Source organism: Schistocerca gregaria, chromosome 5, assembly GCF_023897955.1.
Source record: "Schistocerca gregaria isolate iqSchGreg1 chromosome 5, iqSchGreg1.2, whole genome shotgun sequence".
Classification (NCBI taxonomy): Eukaryota; Metazoa; Arthropoda; class Insecta; order Orthoptera; family Acrididae; genus Schistocerca; species Schistocerca gregaria.
The window spans coordinates 545,425,814-545,451,259 of NC_064924.1; the positions used below are offsets into that span (position 1 = coordinate 545,425,814).

General features: G+C 37.6%; 1 protein-coding gene across 2 annotated transcripts in view; it reads left to right on the forward strand.

The window, feature by feature from the left end:
- LOC126272073 (CDK5 and ABL1 enzyme substrate 2) overlaps nt 1-21,135 on the forward strand; it is a 152,337-nt gene extending 131,202 nt beyond the window's left edge. For both annotated transcript variants that reach the window (XM_049974619.1, XM_049974620.1), the window contains one exon: nt 20,087-21,135. In XM_049974619.1, coding sequence (XP_049830576.1) covers nt 20,087-20,227 — 141 coding nt within the window. In that variant the 3' untranslated portion in view covers nt 20,228-21,135. The remainder of the gene's footprint in view (nt 1-20,086) is intronic.
- The last annotated feature ends 4,311 nt before the right edge of the window (nt 21,136-25,446 follow it).

The window sequence follows — 25,446 nt, forward strand, 5'->3', positions numbered from 1 at the left end:
CGGTGATCGTCGAGGGGACACTGAATAGTGCACGGTACATCCAAACCGTCATCGAACCCATCGTTCTACCATTCCTAGACCGGCAAGGGAACTTGCTGTTCCAACAGGACAATGCACGTCCGCATGTATCCCGTGCCACCCAACGTGCTCTAGAAGGTGTAAGTCAACTACCCTGGCCAGCAATATCTCCGGATCTGTCCCCCATTGAGCATGTTTGGGACTGGATGAAGTGTCGTCTCACGCGGTCTGCATCTCCAGCACGAACGCTGGTCCAACTGAGGCGCCAGGTGGAAATGGCATGGCAAGCCGTTCCACAGGACTACATCCAGCATCTCTACGATCGTCTCCATGGGAGAATAGCAGCCTGCATTGCTGCGAAAGGTGGATATACCCTGTACTAGTGCCGACATTGTGCATGCTCTGTTGCCTGTGTCTATGTGCCTGTGGTTCTGTCAGTGTGATCATGTGATGTATCTGACCCCAGGAATGTGTCAATAAAGTTTCCCCTTCCTGGGACAATGAATTCACGGTGTTCTTATTTCAATTTCCAGGAGTGTAAAATAGTAATCAAAAGAAGGAATAAAACATGGAAGGAAGCATGAGAAAGAAAGAAAGAAAGAAATTGTGTTGGTAATGTTCAATACCGAAGGAAGACCACTAAATAAGAAAAATGCAGAAAAAGTTGACCAGAGTAAGGAAGTATGTCCAGATTAGGGGGAAAGAACACACATTGCTCAAAAACAGAGATAGCGAGTGGTGACATCCGCAACATCCTTGTTAAACCCTACAATATTCCCAGACTACCTTCTCTACCCAGCGGTTCCTACTCCTGTAACAGACCCAGCTGCAAAACCTACCCCATGCATGCCCCCACAACCACCTACTCCAGCCCCGATACTGGTAAAACATACCCAATTCAAGGCAGGGCCACGTGTGAAACTACACATGTCATTTATCAGCTGACATGCCTGCACTGCACAGCCTTTTACATCGGTATGACAACAACTAAACTGGCTGAGCGCATGAACGGACACAGACGAACTGTCCGCCTAGGAGATGTCCAATACCCAGTAGCAGAGCATGCCCCCCAGCATAATTCTAGGGACCTAGGAACCTGCTACACTGTATGTGCCATTTGGCTTCTCCCACGCAACACCAGTCCCTCTGAACTGCGGAGATGGGAACTTGCACTCCAACACATCCTTTCATCCCACCATCCCCCTTGACTGAACCTACGTTAAACAACCTCACTCACATTTACTCTTCAGTTATCTCCTCTTTCCCTTTCCTCTTTAGCCATTAACGCATCTTTTCATCCTACATAGTTGTGTTTATCTTTATACTGTATACCTCTTTACTTCTGTATGCATCCTCTTTGGTTTGAAGCTGGCACAGTACTTACAGTAGAATATCTTTGGCTTCCCTCTGACAACCATGCCTCCATCCTTGCTACCCTCCCTGTTTTCCTTTCCTTGTTGCTTCATAACCTGGGTTGTGAGTAACTAAATCCACTTTCCCTTCTTCCCTTTCTTTCCCCTCTCTCCTCCCTGATGAAGGAACATTTATTCCGAAAGCTAGGAATGTAAATTTTCGGTTGTTTTTTTGTGTATCTATCGACTGTACTGAGCTGAGGTAAGTACTGACCAGCCTCTCTCTCTCTTTGTTAGTATTTGTTTCACTGAATAGAATGTCAGGTTCTGTTTCTGATTCCACACAAATGCTCACTATTTCTCAGTGTTATTTCCTTTGTAATAAGTGTTGTTACCATCTAACTGTTGCTTCTTTCTGGTCACCAGTAAGACTGCCATTTACATCTTCTGTAAGGAACAATCAAATATTTTCCATTTGAGAATGATGTGAAGCATATACGCAAGTAGGGTGACCAGATGCAATTGTTTAAAAAGGAGGACAAACAGCTTCAAAAAGGAGGACAAAGGAAGAAAAAAGAGGACACTTCAAACGGGTCAACTGCAGATGAGGATACCACCCGTCAGCTTTGGGCATGTCACGTGACTGCCGGGAATTACTGGTAAAACTAGTAGTTAATTGTTACTGATGGTCAGGTGGTGATTCCCAGAGCAATATTTTTTATTTTAAATTAAAAATATTGATTGTTGTGACAGTGTAGCATCAGTTGTTTTTATATTTAGGTGTAGTTTTAAGATTTAACAAAGACGGCAGCCTAAACGCCACTCCTGATTGGCTACTTTCATGTGGCTTGTCCAAAGCTGACTGATGGTGTTCTCATTTGCAGTATTCTCCATCAAACATACATTCAATTTTAATCAATGAGTTTATTATTTATAGACATAACATACATACATTCCTTAACAATTATTGATACTTCTCAGAGGAAACAATTTTTTGCAGAAGTTTAGGCTTACTTTACAGATTATTGTAAAATGACACACACGAAAATTCTTTTCAATTATATTGGACCATCAACAGACCTTTCAATGATTCAAGGTTTAATCTATTCCTCTCATCAATCCACTGTGTGGTAATTAGATAAAATATTCTCGATCCTGGTGCCACCTACTAACATCGCCTTCTTGCGTGTTTATCACGAAGGCTGTGCCAATAATCCAGACGTCTGGTCACCATATACGCAAGCCAGTGTGACTTTGATGCTGGTATATTAAATATATAGCACCAAGATGATGTAGAGAAAGGCCTAGTGTGTCTTCCAAATGGAAACTTTTTGATTGCCCCTTATATCACCCATGTGCTCGATTTGAACTCTTGCACAATGGTGGTGAAAGGTGTGTATGTACCAAATGGGAAGGTGTGGATGAACCATAGTTTAAGGAATGAATAAAGCACAGTTAGTTTTGAGGAATACTGAATGTTTAAATGAATCTGTAAATGAATTTTCACAGAGGCTTGTTAGTTGACTCAAATATCTTTCGGTATTTATAGCAGGCACAAACTGTAACTGTAGTAACACTTGCACATTGAATGAGGTGGTCTCATGTATTACCATTGTGACGTTCGCCCTGCTTTGTTTCCCCATGGATTGTCCTCAGTGTCAACATACTGCATTGCTATACTGGCTCGAAAGTGGGGGTGGAAGTTCAACACTGACAGCTGTAAAAGATGTAGCTGACAGGAGCACATTTGCATTTCACAGTTCTTTACTTTCACTGTTCACAAATCAGTCTCCCAGTATACACATTTAATATGGCCAATTAACTATAGTTTAACTTTCGATAAGCCTGATTAATAGGTTGCAGGCAACCATCCACATACTGCTACAATAGCTTACAGTAGTACACCTATGAGCAGTAGAAACCTAACCACACATTTCACAGTCTTTCAAATAAATTGAACAGACACTGTCATTGCTTCAGCACACGGCCAATTGGTGTAACACTTATTTCACAGTAAAGTTGATGCATTGTTGTTGATGTAACCAACACAGGTTTCTTGTCTGAAACTCGGCCATGGACTGACTGTGTCAGGGCCAAAAATCGGGCCCTTATAAATTATGACAACAATAGGCACTGAAACTACACCTTGTTTGATGTTTACAGAAATCGCAATTAAAATTTAACTCATTAAATTAACTGAATACATTAAAAAATTGCTTCTTTTTAACAGTTTCTTCTACTACAAGGGTCAAGCTGTATTATTTGTTTAAATCATGAAATTAACAGATACAGTTATGCAAACAATATTTTTGACAAAACTGGAAATTACTGTGGAATTAATTAAGAGCTGGCTTTGCTAACATGTTTTTGAATAGAGCCAAATAAATACTTTAAGAATGCTATTAGTTGTTCCTCCAAATGTTTATAATTAGTACAGAATTGATATTTGTTTATAAGTCAACAATAGAACTTAAGTTACAAAACTATATAACAAAAGGTGCTAACTAATAATAGCTGAAATAAATTAGGAAATCAGTTACATACATAAAACTAAGCATAACATTAGATCTTGTGTTATATTGTTTAAAACTGAGGGCCAGAGGCAGATTATACTCACGTATGTTAATGGTAATTAGTCAAAAATGAATTTTAATGAGGCAGATGGCAAAACACAAGAGGGGAGGTAAAAAATCCCAGCTTGCTTCATCACATCACCCCCTCATTGGATTGACCAGATAGATATTGCAAATAGCTAACTGGGCGATTCAATGACCACAGCTGACCCCATAAATTGGGCTTAACAATCTACACAAAAAAATATTAAATAAGAAATCTTATCAAAAACCACAGTACTTTTTTTTTCAAATTTATGCTTACATGAAGTGGCCATATGAAAATCCCCATACAAAATATTTACATACAGTGTATTGTATATTTGCACAAAATATCCACAAGTTATACTTCTAACAAAAATTAGGCATCTTCATCATAAGTGATGTCCTCCTCGGATATACAAGGATTACATTTTAAGATACATATTACTTTGTACAAGTCCCGTCTTGTGAAAAAACAATAAATCCTCATTGGTTGCAAAAAGTTAAATTACACTGCGCATTGCACTAAACATTTTTAGACAGAAAACTTCACTTGCTCAATGTTGAGTATTTTTCACAAGCACTTTCACTCTTTTTCAATGAGCTGTCACACATTTTTTCGCCACGTTTATAACACTAACCTGTTAAATTTCCCTCTTCCCTAACAACCTAACCTTAAGTCCTGTCGCAGGAAAAGCCACATATAACACTAACCTGCTGTGACACAAGCTAATGCTACCCTCTGAGAGGATTTATAATTTTGACCATGCATGTATGTCAAACAGATAAAAGTATCAGACTGTAATTTTGAATATATAGAGTGAAACCCCACTTTTACACTTTTCAAGGGACTTCAAAAAAATTGTGTAAAACGCGGTAAAATGTGGGAAATAGTGTTTTAAGCTGTGAAAGCTACATATAGGATACTCCCTTGCACTTTATATATGATATATGTACATAACAGGCATCAAAAGACTTGTCAGGGAATTTGTTATTCTCTAATAAAGGTGTATTATCTAATAAAAACCAACAATGTAACTGGGATTGATAACTGTCTGGGAAGTGGAAACGTTTGACTTAATTTCAAGTGTCATAGTCGATGTTTTTGGAAAGCCTGCAGCTGTCATTCATTATTTAAATAATGAAATACTGTGCTAGTTACGTATTTTTTTATGCTTAGCACGACGCATTTCGAGAATTTTTTCTCATTGTCAAATGCAAATATGTAAATAAGTATTTTGTATGGTGTTTGGATGTGTGTTATTCTGCGTCTCTTGCAATGTACTCATCTTTTTTGAGGTTATCAGGTACAGTGCCACATCAGTTATGTAGAAAACCACACACACGGGCAAACTATTACTCATATTGTTTGTTTGTTTAACATCACAAAAATACATATCTAAATACGGCACTGACAATGAGAATAAATTCTCGAAACATGTTTTGCTCAGCATGAATACAATACATAACCGACGCTGTGTTTACACTAAACACATTTGAGCAACACAAAGTGAATGACAGTGTCAACTAGCGCTCCCCATGGCCATACGCTGAAACGCTCTAAATATGGTTCGACAAAGATATCACAATGATAACGACAACGATGGAACTGCATTTGCGCAGTAGAGACAGTTTGGAAATGGTTTGATTGGTCATGATCACAATGATAACGACAACGATGGAACTGCATTTGCGCAGTAGAGACAGTTTGGAAATGGTTTGATTGGTCATGATATCTTTATTTGAATGAACCAAGTTACTCCCATCAGCCACCCAAGCCAAGTAAAGCTTGGCGTCGGCCGGCGATACAGCGCACATTGATACAACTTTTACTCATTTACGCATTCAAATCCATGGAATAAAGCATCCTGGTGTCAAGAAGCTTAACCACATAATATTTGTAAACCGTACTGGACTGCCAGCATCACATTTTCCCCACAAACATTTTTTTGTAATGTGTAAATTGCATGAAAATTATAAATATGTTGATGCAAAATCAGGTGCAAATTAAAATTGTGGGCATAGGAAATTTGACGGGACCAAAAAAAAGTCGTAAACGGCAGGAAAATGTTAATTCCGGGAATGTAAAATCGGGGTTATACTGTATTGCAATTAACAGGAAAACTACACCTTTGGGTTTAATGAGAGTAGTAAAATCTTATGTGAATGAAAACATACAAATGGTCGCCAGCCTAATTAGGCACATTAATTTGGAAATATAAGTTTAAGAAAATTGAATATCAGTTATTGAAGTTATTTTCATTAGTATTCCCTTTGAATAGCACACAGGATACAAACGGACACAGGACACTTTGAGCTGTGGGTTACAGTAGTTACCAATAAAGCACAAACCAATAATCATAGAAAGCAAAAGTGTACCAAACTTATACTAATAACGGCTACAACCAAGATCATTATTTGACTCAGTACTGAGATGTTACTGCAGGAAGTACAGAACTAAACTTGTACATGGAGAGCTTCTAACATAACTGATACGTAACAACCACTAATTAAAAAAAAATACCACAGTTACACTTTTTATACTCCCATTTAAAGAAATATGTCAGATTTCCTTAGTAGCAATAATATTCCAATCACCTTTCCAATATGAGAATAATATGGTGGGGCCCATAAACTGGTATAGTATCACTAGTCAAACTGATTATTTCAGTAGCAAAAATTAATTCAACCAAAGTTAATTCAGAGCTTCAATTGGAATAGTTTATATTTTTACATTGCAAGGAAAATTGATCAACACTGTGCTCAATTAACTTAAAAAAAAATCATTCATGTTAGTAATCGAGGGTAAATTATGTTTCAAGTGAAGCAGATATTTTACACAGTAACATTCACACTATCTAGCACTATATTTTTGCAAAAATGATAGTTTACACTAAACTGAGAGTACTTTAACAAGTTTCTAACTAACTTCACTTTTGTGGTTTTAACTTCAACTTTTGCTAATCTTTGCACATTTGACCAACATAAATAAATCACTAGTTCATTTGAAACAGGATACTCAGTTTTATACACACTTAAGAGAGAACCCTGCATATGTTAATGATCAAGATAGAAGTTACGGTTCCAAACACAGGTTTATAGCATTTGGATTATTATTAAAATCACTCGCACAAATTAACTGGTCCATGCTCTGATACCTCCCCCCATGAACCATAGACCTTGCCATTGGTGGGGAGGCTTGCGTGCTTCAACGATATAGATAGCTGTACCTTAGTTGCAACCACAACGGAGGGGTATCTGTTGAGAGGCCAGACAAACGTGTGGTTCCTGAAGAGGGGCAGCAGACTTGTAACACTAACCAAAATGGCCTTGCTGTTGTGGTACTGCGAACGGCTGAAAGCAAGGTGAAACTACAGCCGTACTTTTTCCCGAGGGCATGCAGCTTTACTGTATGGTTAAATGACGATGGCATCCTCTTGGGTAAAATATTCCGGAGGTAAAATAGCCCTCCATACGGATCTCTGGGCGGGGACTACTCAAGAGGACATCGTTATCAGGAGAAAGAAAACTGGCGTTCTACGGATTAAAGCGTGGAATTTCAGATCCCTTAATAGGGCAGGTAGGTAAGAAAATTTAAAAAGGGAAATGGATAGGTCAAAGTTAGGTATAGTGGGAATTAGTGGAGTTCGGTGGCAGGAGGAACAAGACTTTTGGTCAGGTGAATACAGGGTTATAAATACAAAATCAAATAGGGGTAATTCAGGAGTAGGTTTGATAATGAATAGGAAAATAGGAATGCGGGTAAGCTACTACAAACAGCATAGTGAACGCATTATTGTGGACAAGATAGATACAAAGCCCACACCTACTACAGTAGTACAAGTTGATATGCCAACTAGCTCTGCAAAATGATGAAGAAATTGATGAAATGTATGATGAGATAAAAACAATTATTCAGATAGTGAAGGGAGACAAAATTTAATAGTCATGGATGAGTGGAATTCAACAGTAGGAAAAGGAAGAGAAGGAAACGTAGTATGTGAATATGGATTGGGGCTAAGACATGAAAGAGGAAGCCGCCTGGTAGAATTTTGCACAGAGCACAACTTAATCATAGCTAACACTTGGTTTAAGAATCATGAAAGAAGGTTGTATACATGGAAGAACCCTGGAGATACTAAAAGGTATCAGATAGATTATATAATGGTAAGACAGAGATTTAGGAACCAGGTGTTAAATTGTAAGACATTTCCAGGGGCAGATGTGGACTCTGACCACAATCTATTGGTTATGAACTGTAGATTAAAACTGAAGAAACTGCAAAAAGGTGGGAATTTAAGGAGATGGAACCTGGATAAACTGACTAAACCAGAGGTTGTACAGAGTTTCAGGGAGAGCATAAGGGAATGATTGACAGGAATGGGGGAAAGAAATACAGTAGAAGAAGAAGAATGGGTAGCTTTGAGGGATGAAGTAGTGAAGGCAGCAGAGGATCAAGTAGGTAAAAAGACGAGGGCTAGTAGAAATCCTTGGGTAACAGAAGAGATACTGAATTTAATTGATGAAAGGAGAAAATACAAAATTGCAGTAAATAAAGCAGGCAAAAAGGAATACAAACGCCTCAAAAATGAAATCGACAGGAAGTGCAAAATGGCTAAGCAGGGATGGCTAGAGGACAAATGTAAGGATGTAGAGGCTTATCTCATGAGGGGTAAGATAGATACTGCCTACAGGAAAATTAAAGAGACCTTTGGAGAAAAGAGAACCACTTGCATGAATATAAAGAGCTCAAGTGGAAACCCAGTTCTAAGCAAAGAAGGGAAAGCAGAAAGGTTGAAGGAGTATATAGGGGGGCCAAACAGGGGCAAAGTTCTTGAGGACAATATTATGGAAATGGAAGAGGATGTAGATGAAGATGAAATGGGAGATATGATACTGCATGAAGAGTTTGACAGGGCACTGAAAGACCTAAGTCGAAACAAGGCCCCGGGAGTAGACAACATTCCATTAGAACTACTGAAAGCCTTGGGTGAGCCAGCCCTGACAAAACTCTACCATCTGGTGAGCAAGTTGTATGAAACACATCAAAGACCCTCAGATGTCAAGAAGAATATAATAATTCCAATCCCAAAGAAAGCAAGTGTTGACCGATGCGAAAATTACCGAACTATCAGGCGCAAAATGCTAACGTGAATTCTTTACAAACAAATGGAAAAACTGGTAGAAGCCGACCTCGTGGAAGATCAGTTTGGATTCCGTAGAAATGTTGGAACACATGAGGCAATACTGACCCTACGACTTATCTTAGAAAAAGGATTAAGGAAAGGCAAACCTACATTTCTAGCATTTGTAGGCTTAGAGAAAGCTTTTGACAATGTTGACTGGAATACTCTCTTTCAAATTCTGAAGGTTGCCAGGGTAAAATACAGGGAACGAAAGGCTATTTACAATTTGTACAGAAACCAGATGACAGTTATAAGAGTGGAGGGACCTGAAAGGGAAGCAGCAGTTGGGAAGGGAGTGAGACAGGGTTGTAGCAGTAAAGGAAACAAAAGAAAAGTTCGGAGTAGGCATTAAAATCCATGGAGAAGAAATAAAAACTTTGAGGTTTGCCGATGACATTGTAATTCTGTCAGAGACAGTAGATGACTTGCAAGAGCAGTTGAACGGAATGGACTGTGTCTTGAAAGGAGGGTATAAGATGAACATAAACAAAAGCAAAATGAGGATAATGGAATGTAGTCGAATTAAGTCGGGTGATGCTGAGGGAATTAGATTAGGAAATGAGACACTTAAAATTGTAAAGGAGTTTTGCTGTTTGGGGAACAAAATAACTGATGATGGTTGAAGTAGAGAGGATATAAAATGTAGACTGGCAATGGCAAGGAAAGCGTTTCTGAAGAAGAGAAATTTGTTAACATCAAGTATAGATTTAAATAAGTCGTTTTTGAAAGTATTTATATGGAGTGTAGCCATGTATGGAAGTGAAACATGGACGATAAATAGTTTAGACAAGAAGAGAATAGAAGCTTTCAAAATGTGGTGCTACAGAAGAATGTTGAAGATTAGGTGGGTAGATCACGTAACTAATGAGGAGGTATTGAATAGGATTGGGGAGAAGAGAAGTTTGTGGGGAGAAGAGAAGTTTGTGGCACAACTTGACTAGAAGAAGGGAATGGTTGGTAGGACATGTTCTGAGGCATCAAGGTATCACCAGTTTAGTATTGGAGGGCAGCATGGAGGATAAAAATCGTAGAGGGAGAACAAGAGATGAATACACTAAGCAGATTCAGATGGATGTAAGCTGCAGTAGGTACTGGGAGATGAAGCAGCTTGCACAGTATAGGGTAGAATGAAGAGCTGCATCAAGCGAGTCTCAGGACTGAAGACAACATCAACAACAACAACATGCTCTGATACACATCTGTATGCATGAAGTTAGTGGTGAAGTTGTGGTGGCAAGCAACTTGGTGACTAACTGTACTCACGGCTCTTGATGTTTGAATGCTCTATAAAATTTCTTCTTGGCAATGGATTTTTAATGTGTTAGAGCCAATCGTTATTGCCGAGAGTACCAAGCAACAGCCAAATCCACATCCGAGGCAAAATTCCTTGCAAAGCGGCTTCCAATTGTTCCCTTGGCACCGTTGATGTGTTCCGTGCGATGGCTAGACACTGGCTGTGTACTGTCCACACCAAGGATCCGGCCAGTTTGCCAACCAAAACCACCTTTTACATTGCGTCATGCCACTTCTATTGTGGAGGGACATCTCTACAGCTTTTACATTTCACAATAAAAGTGCCCTAAGCATGAACTAGCTTCCGATACATATTGTTTCTCTTGTAGATATACATATATTATAAAATTTCATTATTTTAGACAATCATTTATCTTTTTCCATACAAAAATCACAAACTTTAAATTTCCTGTCACCAGTCAATGACCTTAACTAACAAAGAACACACACTCCATAATCGTAGATACACAGTTACTTAATATAAACCTGGTACTAATTGATATAAGTGTTAAAAGTTGTCCACCTTCAACAGGCCCAAATGGCAGTTAGTAAGGAAATGCAGTGCTGTCAGTTCCCTTGGAGGTGTTCTCCTCCACCACAGTACATGAAAAAATTAGACAAAATACCCTAATTTAGTACATTTACTTTTACTTCTAACTTATGTATAAAGAAAAAAAATGTTTCACACTATGGCTGATAGTCATTACTTCATAAATAGATATATTATATAGTTCTCATAACATCACAATAATTAGCACTAAAACTGACTATAGTACGAAAGGTTTGGACTAGTAAAAATTTAAAATAAAGTGCACATTGCACTACAAAACATTACTCTACGTCATAACTGTCTGCAACTGGTTAAACTTGAAGGATTTCGATCTCTTTCCCCTTTTTCAAAACAGCAAAAACTCAAGATGTGCAGTAGCATAGATTTACTAATCATTACTTTATGAAAAATAATATTCACCATCACATAGCTTAATTACTACTCAAATGAAAATTAAGGGAATTGAAGTTGCAGCAAATTATTGCCCTACTTCTCCACTCAACTCTGAGCACTACTCTCATTCGCCTCACAAAAATCGCTAAATGTAACCAAGTAGTTGACTTGTCAGAATATTAGCGTCAGTCTAGTAGCACAGTTATCATTTAATCAGCAAAACTACTTTTCTTCATCCCAGTATTACCACTTTAAGCTCATAATTCCTCAGAACACTAACAGAAGTTTTCAGATAACCTACAGATCTGATAATGCAGTGTTATATGACTTGTACCTCACTAAAATATTGGTCTTTCTGTTAAGCTCTCATTCCCAGCTGCATATATCACCAAGATAGTTAAACCACATTTGTCTGAATACATTCATCATTTTCATTAATCATGTGTGTCAGCTCCATTAGTTTACTTACATTTCTTAACTTGTTAGCTAGTGGAGTGCATTCTCAAAAAATATCCCTACTGCAGAGACAGGCTCCCTAGCCATTAAGACCCTAACATTATTCATTATTTTATTATTTCCTTATTGCTTCATTATCAAATAAATGAACACCTGCTCTGCTTATCCAATGCAAAATTAAGGGAATTGAAGTTGCAGCAAATTATTGCCCTACTTCTCCACTCAACTCTGAGCACTACTCTCATTCGCCTCACAAAAATCGCTAAATGTAACCAAGTAGTTGACTTGTCAGAATATTAGCATCAGTCTAGTAGCACAGTTATCATTTAATCAGCAAAACTACTTTTCTTCATCCCAGTATTACCACTTTAAGCTCATAATTCCTCAGAACACTAACAGAAGTTTTCAGATAACCTACAGATCTGATAATGCAGTGTTATATGACTTGTACCTCACTAAAATATTGGTCTTTCTGTTAAGCTCTCATTCCCAGCTGCATATATCACCAAGATAGTTAAACCACATTTGTCTGAATACATTCATCTTTTTCATTAATCATGTGTGTCAGCTCCATTAGTTTACTTACATTTCTTAACTTGTTAGCTAGTGGAGTGCATTCTCAAAAAATATCCCTACTGCAGAGACAGGCTCCCTAGCCATTAAGACCCTAACATTATTCATTATTTTATTATTTCCTTATTGCTTCATTATCAAATAAATGAACACCTGCTCTGCTTATCCAATGCAAAATTGATTATTCTGAAGATCTCTCCACAGAAACAGGTTCTTATGCTACGGCAAACTTAACTCTCGTTACCGATCAGACAAAATTACCACTTAGAAAAACTATTATTTCACTGTATTCCATCAAATTTCTTAAAATTCTAGCCTGATATACATACAAATCTTGCTTACTCTTTCAACACATTACCCCAGGAATCTATAAAGTTCTATTTCCTTAACGTTAGAAGAGGCTGTACCATGATACACTTCTGTAGGTAGAGAGCTATCTCCATATACTGATGGCAGTGAATAAAAACACTTCTATTGTACCACAATTAATATCAAGATCTGGTATTCAAGATGATATTTGCTGCACATTGCCTCTGATGCTACACCCATGAGCTGATTACTTCAGATGTTAATTATAGTTTTCAGATAATCTGCACCTTCTGCTCCATCATATGCTGACACCTTTCATTTTCTGTTTACCTTACCTCATTGTTTGACATAAATTCTTTAATCATGGTACCAATTTACTTTTGTCCATCCTCTTATGATTCTATTACTTATAACTAACATAACCTAATATAATAAACTAGAGGGAAACATTCCACGTGGGAAAAATATATCTAAAAACAAAGTTGATGTGACTTACCAAACAAAATCGCTGGCAGGTCGATAGATACACAATCAAACACAAACATGTATGTTTGTGTTTGTTTGTGTATCTATCGACTTGCCAGTGCTTTTGTTTGGTAAGTCACTTCAACTTTGTTTTTAGATATATAACCTAATATAATATATACATAAATAATACTAGAGAAACCTTTTCTAAAATATTCCTATACTAAAGTATGCTGCTGCACCAAATCACATGACAGTCAAAGAAGCAATGTTTTTGATTCACTTATAAACTACAGATAGGATAGGAGAAGAGTTTGACTGCCTCAGGAAACATGAAAAATGAGACTGACAGCTGGGGGTAAGCATTATCGCCGCATAATGAATCCAACACAGAATGTTGAACCCACTACTTGCTAATTGCACACGAAATTAGACTCAAATATTACATCAATGCCGAGATTTTGAATCACCAATAAATTGCACTCCAACAGCTGTCCTGCCAATTCCACAGTTAATAGTACCTCTTGTTTCACGCTATTTGATAGCTTACCAGTAGCACCAATAATTTTTATTCCAGAAACATGCATCACTGCTATACCGTCTGTGTTCTTAATAGATTCAAAAAAATGCTTTTGAAATGCCATTCAAATCACTACCACTGTCCAGTCCATATGTTTACCATGTACTCTTGCTGTTATTACAGTGTGTCACACTTCCTTTTTACTTACCATGTGATCTTCTCCAGACAACAGATCCTCATTAATCATTTCCTTGGAAAAACTATTATCTTGCTTATCAAAATGATTACACAGGCCAAGCAAAATTTTTTTTGAAAAACTTTTTGGCTTTGATAGCTGATCTTTATAGATTTTTATGAGCTGAATCCAAACTAGCCTTAGTTTGCTTGTATCACCCATAGTTTTTGAGCAATCTGCTTTTTTTTATATAGTATAAAAACCCTATGCTATACGGTAAACAGGGAAATTAATGAAACACTTTGTTACAACATAAGCATGGTTTGTATTTACAGTAAGCTACTTAAAACAATGATATGTGTTAACAGAGATTTCAGTAGAGTCTGGAATTGGTTTCTGTTTTCTTTCTCTTTTTTTCTTTGAAGCTTCTAGTGTAGCTTTTTCTACGATGAGTCGCTTGCTGAACTTCTTGGTGAAATGACCAACAGTAGTCCCCAATCATGTTGGTGCTCCAGCAGCCTTGGTAGTGTTTTTCCATCACTTCAATGTCCTGGTGAAAATGCTCTCCTTGCTCCTCACTAACATCTCCCATATTGTCTGGGAAGCAATCAAGGCGACTGTTCAAAAAGTGAACTTCCAGGCTCATTAAACATCCTAAAGTTTTAAACTTCTTTAACATTGTAGCTATGATAGAAACATATTCTGTGTCTTTTTCATGTCCTAAGAACTTTGTAACGACTTGCTTGAATGATACTCGTGCTTCTTTCTCATTTAAGGTCATTGTGGGTTCAAAGTTAACATCAAATGTTAATTTTCTAATGTCTGGTCCGACAAAGACGCCTTCTTTTAGTTTAGCTTTTTCTTTTGTTAATCTCAAGTCCCTAACCAAACTGTTAAGCTTGATCTGAGTAAACAATTTGGGCTCTAGACTTTCTGTATTACAATGGAATTCTTCATCATCTGGTTCATCTAAATCAGATTGTACAACAGAAAATACTTCTATTGAAACAGGATTTAAATCATCTGGTGCTTCAGGAATCAGCAAATCTACACCATGACCTACTGGTTGAATGGCAGACGGAAGGTTAGGGTAGCTTATTACCTTCTTGTTTTTCGAATTATGACCAGTAATATCAACACTGCAAAAGTAGCGATCATCGGAAAGATTTCTTGGCTCCCTCCATATCAAAGGAATAGCAAGTGTAAAGGCTTTTTCCCTCCATTTTGGACCATTTTCCCAGATCTTCAACACACACACACACACACACACACACACACACACACACACACACACACACACACACAATATACCTTATGCGGTGCCCAAGATGTATCTTGATCACCAAGTTTAGATCCAAGATATGATAGATAAACCTTTTTCGCAAAGTCTGTAATGTTTCTTTGGTTTTTTAATCACAAATTCACCACAAATGTAAAAAACTGTCAGCAGAGTGTTTACAACCACAATTAGACATTGTACTGAGCACATGAATAGGAAATGGGAAATTGAGGTTAGGTTGACAGTAAACAAAACACCATCTATTTGCACAAAAATAGAATTGACCTTTTTTGCCAGCAATTTTTTTCAGCGGTACTACCAACGTCATCTAAATTCGTTACACCTCCTTTTTAAATTATTTTAATTATATAAAAGCTGTTAAATTATTTAAAAATCACTTAATTTAATAAATTTAATTGTAAAATGGTGGGTGATACTGCCACCCTAAAAACATAAGAATAAGGTATTTTCAGCAAAACATTTTTTCCATCGTTGACCTGTGTTATCAGACCCACTCACTTTCTCTATGCTTTAGATTTTGTACTTGTTCCACCTTTTTCTCTATTGTAGCCAGTTTTGAGTCTACATTTTCATTTACATTTTTCTAGTTTTTCCTATACCACTACTGCACATTTGGTTTCTACTTCCTTTTCAAAATCATTATTAATCTGAGCAGTTTGGTTGTCTAGTTTATTTAGTACTTTGGACTACTTTCTTTATATTTCATCACAATCTTTAACTACTGCCTCAACCTTATTATTTAATTCTGAAAGGTTTGAGCTGACTACCTTAATTTCTTTCTTCAGTTCATCCTTTAAGCTAGTCATGTACGTTTTTTTACTACTTATGTTTTCTTTCATACTATTTTCCACCCTATTAATGTCTTCCTTCGTACACATACTACACGAACTACTCGTAATTTGCCTTGACATCGCTTTCAATTTTTCATCTGCCATAAACTTTTGCCCTTGCTGACTTTTTCTACTAGGTTCCTCCCATTTAACCTTAATGACTTCATCCACTTCATTACTGTTTTTGTCCATTCTGCTCCCCTCACCATACACTGCAGATGACGCTTTATCATTTCATCAACAATAGAACTTTTGTCTCCATCATTCAAAGTTACACTCATGTCTAATTTATAAATACTATCGTCTACAGAACCAGTCCCCTATTGTCCCTTCACACTGTCTTGTTCGTTAAGGCCACTCATTATGTATCACTTAATATGAAATGGCTTTTGGTATGAAATTACCTTATTTTATTCACTCTTCTTCTTCTTCTTCTGCTGTTGCTGCTTTGGCTGTCATCTCGATGCGTCATGTGCACATCTGCTACAAGTTGTAATTCTCTCGGTGAGGTGTCTTGTTTGGATGTGTCCACTGATTGGCTGTTCCTGTACTCAGTGGCTGCTTCCATAGAACCCACTCGCTGATTGGCTGCTTTCATACTATGGCCATGAAACCTCCAACGTTGATTGGCTGTAGCATCTCCTCCACTTAAATCACTGTAAATCACTCTAGTTCACTGTCAAAGTTCATGAGTCCTAGTTTATTGTGCCCACATACAATAATCCTCATCCACAGGGGCACAATATGTGACATTCAGTGGAAATGTATGTCTACTTTTGATCCTCAGCATCATTTTATGTTTGAATATCATTTTGAGGTTTTCAAAGTATGTAAGCCAGTACCATGCTTTTTCATACACAAATAGTTAGTTAGTTTCATGTTCCATGTATCATTTTCATGATGAATTATAATTATGTAGAATGAGTCATTTGATATTAGCATCCTTCCTTTAAAAAAACATGCCTCCAAGCTGATAATTTATTAGCTTTTTGTTTGTTGATTAAAGACAAACATGTTAATCAGTAATTTCTGCCCATCACCATTTACACATTACAACAATACACACATCAAAATAAGTTTTGGATCACCCCAGTTCCCAGAACTTTTCAAGATAGACGTTGACTGTGGTTATTGTATCACAGACACAATCCCTTAATCTCTTTGACTGTTCAGAGATGTCACTAAACTCACCAAAAGATATAAATAGCCATGCATGAGCAGTGCCTATTAGACAGGGGTCCGACAGCTGATCAGTTCTAGTCTTTCCACCAGGAAGGAGGTACACAGCTTGTGTTGTCCGTAGTTCAACCACGCCTAGACAGTCAATACCACAGTTCGATCGCGTCCGCATTGTTACTTTGTGCCAGGCAGGGCTCTCAACAAGGGAATTGTCCAGGTGTCTCATAGTGAACCAAAGTGATGTTGTTCGGACATGAAGGAGATACAGAGTGACAGGAACCGTCGATGACATGCCTCATTCAAGCCACCCAACGGCTATTTGAGCAGTGGATGACAGCTACCTACAGGTCATGGCTCGGGGGAATCCTGACAGCAACACCACCATGTTGCATAATGCTTTTCATGCAGCCACAGGACTTCGTGTTATGGCTCAAACTGTGCACAATAGGTTGCATGATTCACCCCTGACATCCGTGACGAGGTCCATCTTTGCAACCACGACACATGCAACGCGGTACAGATTGGCCCAACAACATGCCGAATGGACTGCTCAGGATTAGCATCATGTTCTCTTCGCCAATGAGTGTTGCATATGCCTTTGACCAGACAATCGTCAGAGACATTTTTGGAGGCAACCCGGTCAGGCTGAACACCTTAGACACACTGTCCAGCAAGTGCAGCAAGGTGGAGGTTCCCTGTTGTTTTGGAATGGCATTATGTGGTGCCGACGTACGCCGCTGGTGGTCATGGAAGGTGCTGTAATGGCTGTACGATACGTGAATGCCATCCTTCGACCAATAGTGCAACCATATCGGCAGCATATTGGTGTGGCATTCATTTATTGGTGTGGCATTCATTTTCATGGACGACTGTTCGCACCCCCATCATGCACGTCTTGTGAATGACTTTCTTCAGGGTAATGGCATCACTCAACCAGAGTGGCCTGCATGTTCTCCAGACATGAACCCTATCAAACATGTCTGGGGTAGATTGAGGAGGACTGTCTATGGACTTCGTGACCCCCCAACCACTCTGAGGGATCTATGCCCAGTCGCTGTTGAGGAGTAGGATAATCTTTACCAACATTGCCTTGATGAATTTGCAGATAGTATGCTACAACGAATACAGGTGTGCATGAAGCAAGAGGATGTGCTACTGGGTATTAGAGATACCGGTGTGTACAGCAATCTGGACCACCACCTCTGAAGGTCTTGCTGTATGGTAGTACAACATGCAATGTGTGGTTTTCATGAACAATAAAAAGGGCGGAAATGATGATTACGTTGATCTCATTCCAATTCTCTGTACAGGTTCCGGAACTCTTGGAACCGATGTGATGCAAAACTTTTTTTTTATGTTTGTAGATAGTCTCCTGCAGAGCAGGAGGAGTTATCGGTGTGAAATGTTTTCAGTTCATTTTCAAATTTTACTTTTGCTGTGTTACATGCATTTTATATCACTGGGTAAATGATCAAAACTTTTGGTTGTAGCATTGTTAACCCTTGTTTGAGCTACAGTCAGTCTTACTGTGGTGTAATGAGTGTCACTTCTTTCTTCTGGTATTGTAATTGTCTGTAACATGTTCTTGTTGAAATGAAATGGATTATTTACAACTTACTTCATGAGGGAATAACTGTACTGTGAAATGGATAGATTGCTACTCACACACCGAGCAGCAGGCAGGCACAACAAAAAGGTTATTCATATACATTTGTAGCTAAAAACTTCTGTTCTAGACAGAAAATTTTTTAGTTAAAGAGGGAGAAAATGTGAACAATGAATAATTGTTGGTGGGAAGAGTGCAAGCATAATTCATGTATACAAAAGAATGTATTGCTTGAACAGTTCCACTTAGGAATGAAATGTGATTCTTTTAAACTTTGTAGATCTGCTATGTGTAGATAACTTTTTACGCACCCACAGTAGAAAGGATACAACAGTTTCCTTCATTTGGTGTCCTCACGAGATCACACATTGTACAGCTACAGATTTTTTTTTCCCAGCTATCAATCACTATCAACCAATCTTTTAAATAGTAATATATTAATGGATAATCCTGGTTGGAATACAAATAGTGGAACAAGTAAAGAATATCACTCTTCTTATACCTGACGGGCAAGGGATAGACACAATAACATACAAACATGAAAGGAAACGTCTTCAAATTTTCTGTCTTTTTACACACACACACACACACACACACACACACACAGAGAGAGAGAGAGAGAGAGAGAGAGAGAGAGAGAGAGAGAGAGAGAAGTGTGTTCATACAGTCAACATTTCATCCATTGTACCCATTTTCTCTGAACTTGAACCATATTCCTTTCTTAATGTGCTGCTGCTCTCATCAATTGTAAATAACACTTCTGACGATAATTATTTGATTTGCATCATAATTTTTTTTAATTCACTGCCTTAGACATTTGTGGAGTTATTCTTGAGAAATAGAACTTAGGTTACCCAGGTTATGAATGAAACATACACTCTTTGAGACTAGAGAGATTCTCAGAGCAACTATAGTATAACTTTGAATTCCTAAGTGAAAATTTTGCAAGAAAAGATTGTTGGCACTTAAGCCCTGTCCATTTGTTTTCTCTTGAGGATGGCCCATATGGTGATTCACTTTTCTTCTTCATTCTTTTGATATTCTCATTGTTTATTTCTGATCAGTTTTGTAAGTTTCCTTTCTTTTATGTATATGATATATTTGCTTGTAGGCAAGAAACCAATTCACACTAACAATTGATGTAATCTTCCATGATTTGATACTCTCATCATAGATACACAATGGCTATGAATGTTTCTTCTTTAAATCTTTAATTATTGGTTTTCCCTGTTAATGGTTTTGCTGGAATATTATGCTATTTGACCTGTGTGATTTATTACGTTTCAGAAAACAGAAAGCGTGTTCCGACTGAATCGCAAGGATTTGTTGGCGTCAGAATTTGCTGTTCTAGTTGCACTGGAATTTGCTCTGCACCTGCCGACATGGGAAGTCTTCCCACATTACCAACGTCTTGTTTATGAATCCTGACAGTTGCTGGAATCTTCAGTACATACAGTTTCAGCTATTCAAGAAAATCTGTGCTACAGAGGAGTTGTTTAGTGGCAGTCATTTTTCAACAGGACGAAACTGCAGCGACGTTTGAATACTTAGACTATATTAGTGTGACAAAAAAAGAGCACCGAATACATTCATGCTGAATAATATACACAAAGGAAATGGAAAATTTCATTTTACCAGAACTCTGTCAGAACAAAAGTGTTCCTTGTAGGAAGTAATAACTGCATATATTTGGTATATCAATATATATTTTGTTTTTCCTTTAAATTATCTGCAATTAAATACATGTTTTTTTAAGAGTAATTGAATCATTTACAATATAAGACAGAAGGATGATATCTACTTATCACAACTGTATAATTACACAGGACTAGCAGATAAACAAGAAAAGTGACAAAGTTGGCAGTTCCAAAAGAAATATCGTGTTTTCTTGTGCAAACCTCTTAGCCTTGCTTGAGTTGTTTCAGTTCCATTGAGTAATAAGTGTGTGATATCCTAATGTTTTATGTATTTGTAATGTTCATTTTTTACTTTTTTATTTTTAGTTCCCTTAAGTACCAGTCAGTTTTGCATTTGTTTTTTATATGTCCATTGTACTCTTATCGCTCATCTTGACATATTATTTAATCTTTGGTTCCTGTGTTTTAAGTATGGATTTGGTAGGATCAAAGGGAAATAATGGTATAGTATTATATTTTAAGAAGTTTTTTTTTTTGGTTAAGATATCCCATAGTGGTGCATTCATTTTGTTTGAGTGACCTTTTCTACAAAAGTGATTTCATGAATAGAGAAGAGAGGTTCTAGTCAGTAGTTTTAAGTATGTTGTATTAATTGTACCTGGTATGGTGTAATAACTATTAAAAATTATTGAAAGATTATTATTTGTCCCTTCACATACTTGTTTCTGTTGATTGATCTACTGAATAAATATATAATACATCAATTAAAATGAAACAATCAAAAATCCAGGATGGAGTAATGTTGTATTATGAGAAGGATACTGGTAGATTGCCGCTTACCATATAGTGGTGCAAACACAGCTCACAATTGCCGCTTACCATATAGTGGTGCAAACACAGCTCACAGTCTCTGGCTGCTGAGGTGTGTGTGTGTGTGTGTGTGTGTGTGTGTGTGTGTGTGTGTGTGTGTGTGTTTGGCATTCTTTTCATTGTGGCCACCTGCAATTCAATTAAAATTAAATTTTTAATTCACCCCCATCACAGAAAAAAAATAAAGCTTTACAGTTATGATTTTTCAGTATGTTCTTATGAGGATAGGACAGATAGTCGTGAAGAAACTATTCCAGTATTTATCTGGAATTATTCTGGAAAACCAAAATCAAGATGGCTGAACAGAGCAATCTCCATCTTCTTAAATATGACATGATTGTCTAAGCAACTGCTTTGCCTCATTTGGTTGGTCCCCATGGTAAAGTTTTCTTTAATTGTACACAATGTGCATCACAGCATTTATCATATAAAATATAGCTTGCACTGCACACACTAAGGACACCCACTGGCCACTCCTGAACCATGAACATGCTGTTATGCCTCTTTGTATTCCTTCCACTATGTTCAGAAAACACTCCAGAACTGTAAACATACAAATATGCCCCATGCATATCTTTGTCCTCTCTTCAGTCCACCTGAAATAGTCAGCATCACCCCCCCCCCCCTCCCCCCATCATTAGTGAGGTGTTCAATTCAGGAGAATGACAGGTCATTACTATCATGCACTATACATCTTGACACACAATTTTCTTGTAGAAGGATTATGTTGTGATAATGTGTTGTAATGTGGGAGGTTTCTCTGTAGTTGTCCCCTTATATTAATAACAACTCTGAGTAATTCTTAATTGTGGATTATGCATTATATGGTGGAGGGCGGAAGTGGAACTTTGATTTTACATTCCCCGATTTGTCGTCTTTCTTGATTCTGCTCCAAAAATTCGCAGCCCCTGTGAAAACCCTCAACAGCAGTGCAACAAATTTCATTTTTTACGTTTCTTCCTAGTAAGATTTACTCGATTCTACGTTCTTATTTGATGTCTCGCTTTTTCCTATTGACATATGATATGACTAAATGAGTTATGTCTCACAGAAGACACCAGAGTTAAGGGAATATTTTGGCCATAGCGGATAGGGGAGATGTGAGTGAGGAAATGCTGACGTAATTCATTGTCGTCGTTGCCAACATAACTTGCAACATTGAGCTTCACCGCACAATGGTAACGGGTCTAGTATGTTTCACACTAGTTTTTCGAGGAACCTACGTAATCACAATGTGGTGGCATTGTGAAGGTGAACAGGAACGAGGCTATCAATTTGTCGAAAGCCACAGTGTCAAGTTGATGTTTGTGGATGTGTTTGGAGAATCTCAATTGTAGCAACAACTCTTTTGGGAAATATGTATGTGGGTCCGCAATATTTCAAATATTTTTGGACATGGAAGAATATGAATGTTACTGCTCATCATTTCACTTGTACCTATTTAAGTGCCTCTCTTAGGTTCCTGTCTAACGACACACTCGGTAATCCCCACATATTCGGAAATGAACAGCGAAATATTTGTGGCAAGGAACTATATGAATTTTATAGCTGCTCGTTTCACTCGCAGGAATGTAGGATGTCTTCTTAGGTTTCTGTGTACCACACACTCGGGAATCATCACACGTTCGGGAAAAAAAACGGGCAAATATTTATCTCGAACTTCGTTCTCTAATCAGACAAAAATGTTTATCATCATCATATATTGCAGAATATATCGTATTACAATCAAAGAACGTGATGCTGACGCTAAGTATGGGGAAAAAAACTGGCATGCAGCAAACTGCGAACTTACAACCTCTGAGTCTATAAACCGTGACTTTATTCATTATGTTACAGGCTACTCGTCTGATGTTTATATTGTGCATTAGTTATAAAATTAACACGTCACACTACGAAGGAAATAATCGAAATGCGCACAGTTCACAGAAGGGTCGTTCACAAGGGCCCGCAAAACTCGATCATGGAAAGCCCACTAGTGACGTCACAACTGCAAACAGTAGTGCGAAGATGCGTCGACACTGCCATTCTAAACATTAAGGGGCCTGCACACGTTGCAAGAATTCGATTACAGTATTGAAGTCTGCCGGGTCACTCATGTTTCGAATGCTTGTGAAAAAAAAAACTTACAGTTTCTCTTCAAAATGCAATATGTATGACATCTGTACAGTGTTTAGTTCTTCTGCAATAAATAATTGAAAGTGTTGCCAGACTTAATGTACACGCTGTATTAGCAACAGAAAAAGTCGAAATGGGCCCGAAAATAGTTGAAAAAAAGGAGCAGCTGGTCATGTGTTCATTTACTGACAGATCAGAACCATGGACCCAAAAGATTTCATAAATTATCTTCCGAAGGCCCCGCATCGTATGTGGAAAACGGAGGAAATTATATCTGCCTGGCAAGGACCTGTTCAGGCAATTAACATTACAATTTTACGGTTTGTGATAATTTGGTGAAATTGGCTTGCATTTTGATGGTCTCTTACTAGTAGTTGAAGATATAGGTCATGTTTTTCGAAATCGGAGCATTTTTCCGAACAGCTATGTAATGCTCCAATCTATATTCTATTTTCAAATTGATGAAGGATGCACTCTCATAGGGCATACTCCGTTAAACATCCTTAAGTGCTATATACAATGATTATCCATGCATAGACCTATCAAAATTATTTTAGTGTAAAGATTCTTTAAAAATTACATCTGAGGTATGATACACAGGATTGCGTTTTAAAGATTAAACGGTGCACACTAACGCCGTTACTGAAGCTCTGTCAACATCTGAACGGAGAATATCGTCAAACTGTCATTCCTTGACCCCACACGTTCAGTATGTATTGACAATACTGAAAATATTTTGAGGTCCATCAATACTGCTAGTCAGTATTTCTAGTACTGTCAATACGCGCCCTCAGACGGTCAATTTATTGATAGTTTCACAATATTTCTGAACGCGAGAGTCCCTTAATTTCCTGCAGTGAGCTCAATAGTAAAGTGGAGAGATTACTACACGAAACAAAGCCGTTGGGCATGACATCACAGTTGCCATGTTAAACCAGGACAAGGTGTAAAATTGTTCTTCTACATAGAACAAATACAGTTAGCATTTAAGTACACTATATGAAGCTGTGTGTGTGTGTGTGTGTGTGTGTGTGTGTGTGTGTGTGTTTATAGTTTACTGTTAGCTGTTGCGTTTTACCTTCTAACCGTTTCCTGCAACATCAGTTTTGCAAATATTCTGCTATGTTTACATACGTAATTTCCGTACTGTCGCTAAGGCCAGACTATGCTTCTCAAAAACATTACCTCTGTGCAACAGATTTTTTTTTCTTTCACTTTTCGCATTTTATTTCCTGAATGATGAAAGTATATATTGATGCACAATGACCAAAACATTGACACGAAAAATGTCTAATTACAACTACAGCTTCAGATATGTGGCGAAATTTCACATACAAACACATTTAATGCAAAGTGCATGTTGTCATTACACCTGACGATAAAAGTTCTGTACACACCATTAGGCACCAAAACTACTAAACAATTATCTTCTTGCTAATTTCAGCTGCTAACAAGAGAAAAAATATTTTAATGTTAATATGAATCACTGTATAGGTTTTTATGTTTTTTGGAAAAGGTTCAAATTAGTAACATGTAAACATAAAATTTTAATTTGTATTTATTGTTTTTCATTCAATATATATTCACACGTCATACATTTGCAAATGTTATTTGCTTCCCCAACCTCTGCCTCATGCCAGCAACACTTACCCTGTGCAGCGCCTGTTGCTTTTTTTTTTTTTTTTGTGTTTGTCTTTAAACTGAAGGTAGACGGTAACAATACTTTACACAATCAAACCCCCGTATAACGATTACCAGTAAAACGATAAACCCGGGTACAGCGATAATTTTTTACGGCCCGGGCTGATTTCCTATATGTACTGTGTTACTTACTCCATTATAACGATGAAGTAAATTTAGAACACCCTGTTATAATGAAGACAAAAATTTCTAGGAATTTATTATTTCCAACTTTTAAGCAGCTCGCTATAGCGGTGGGTATTGTATATTTTGTATTCTTTATTTAGCATTATTTAGCTACTAGACTTTCGGCGCTTTATTTCCAGGAGCTTCGTTACATACTAC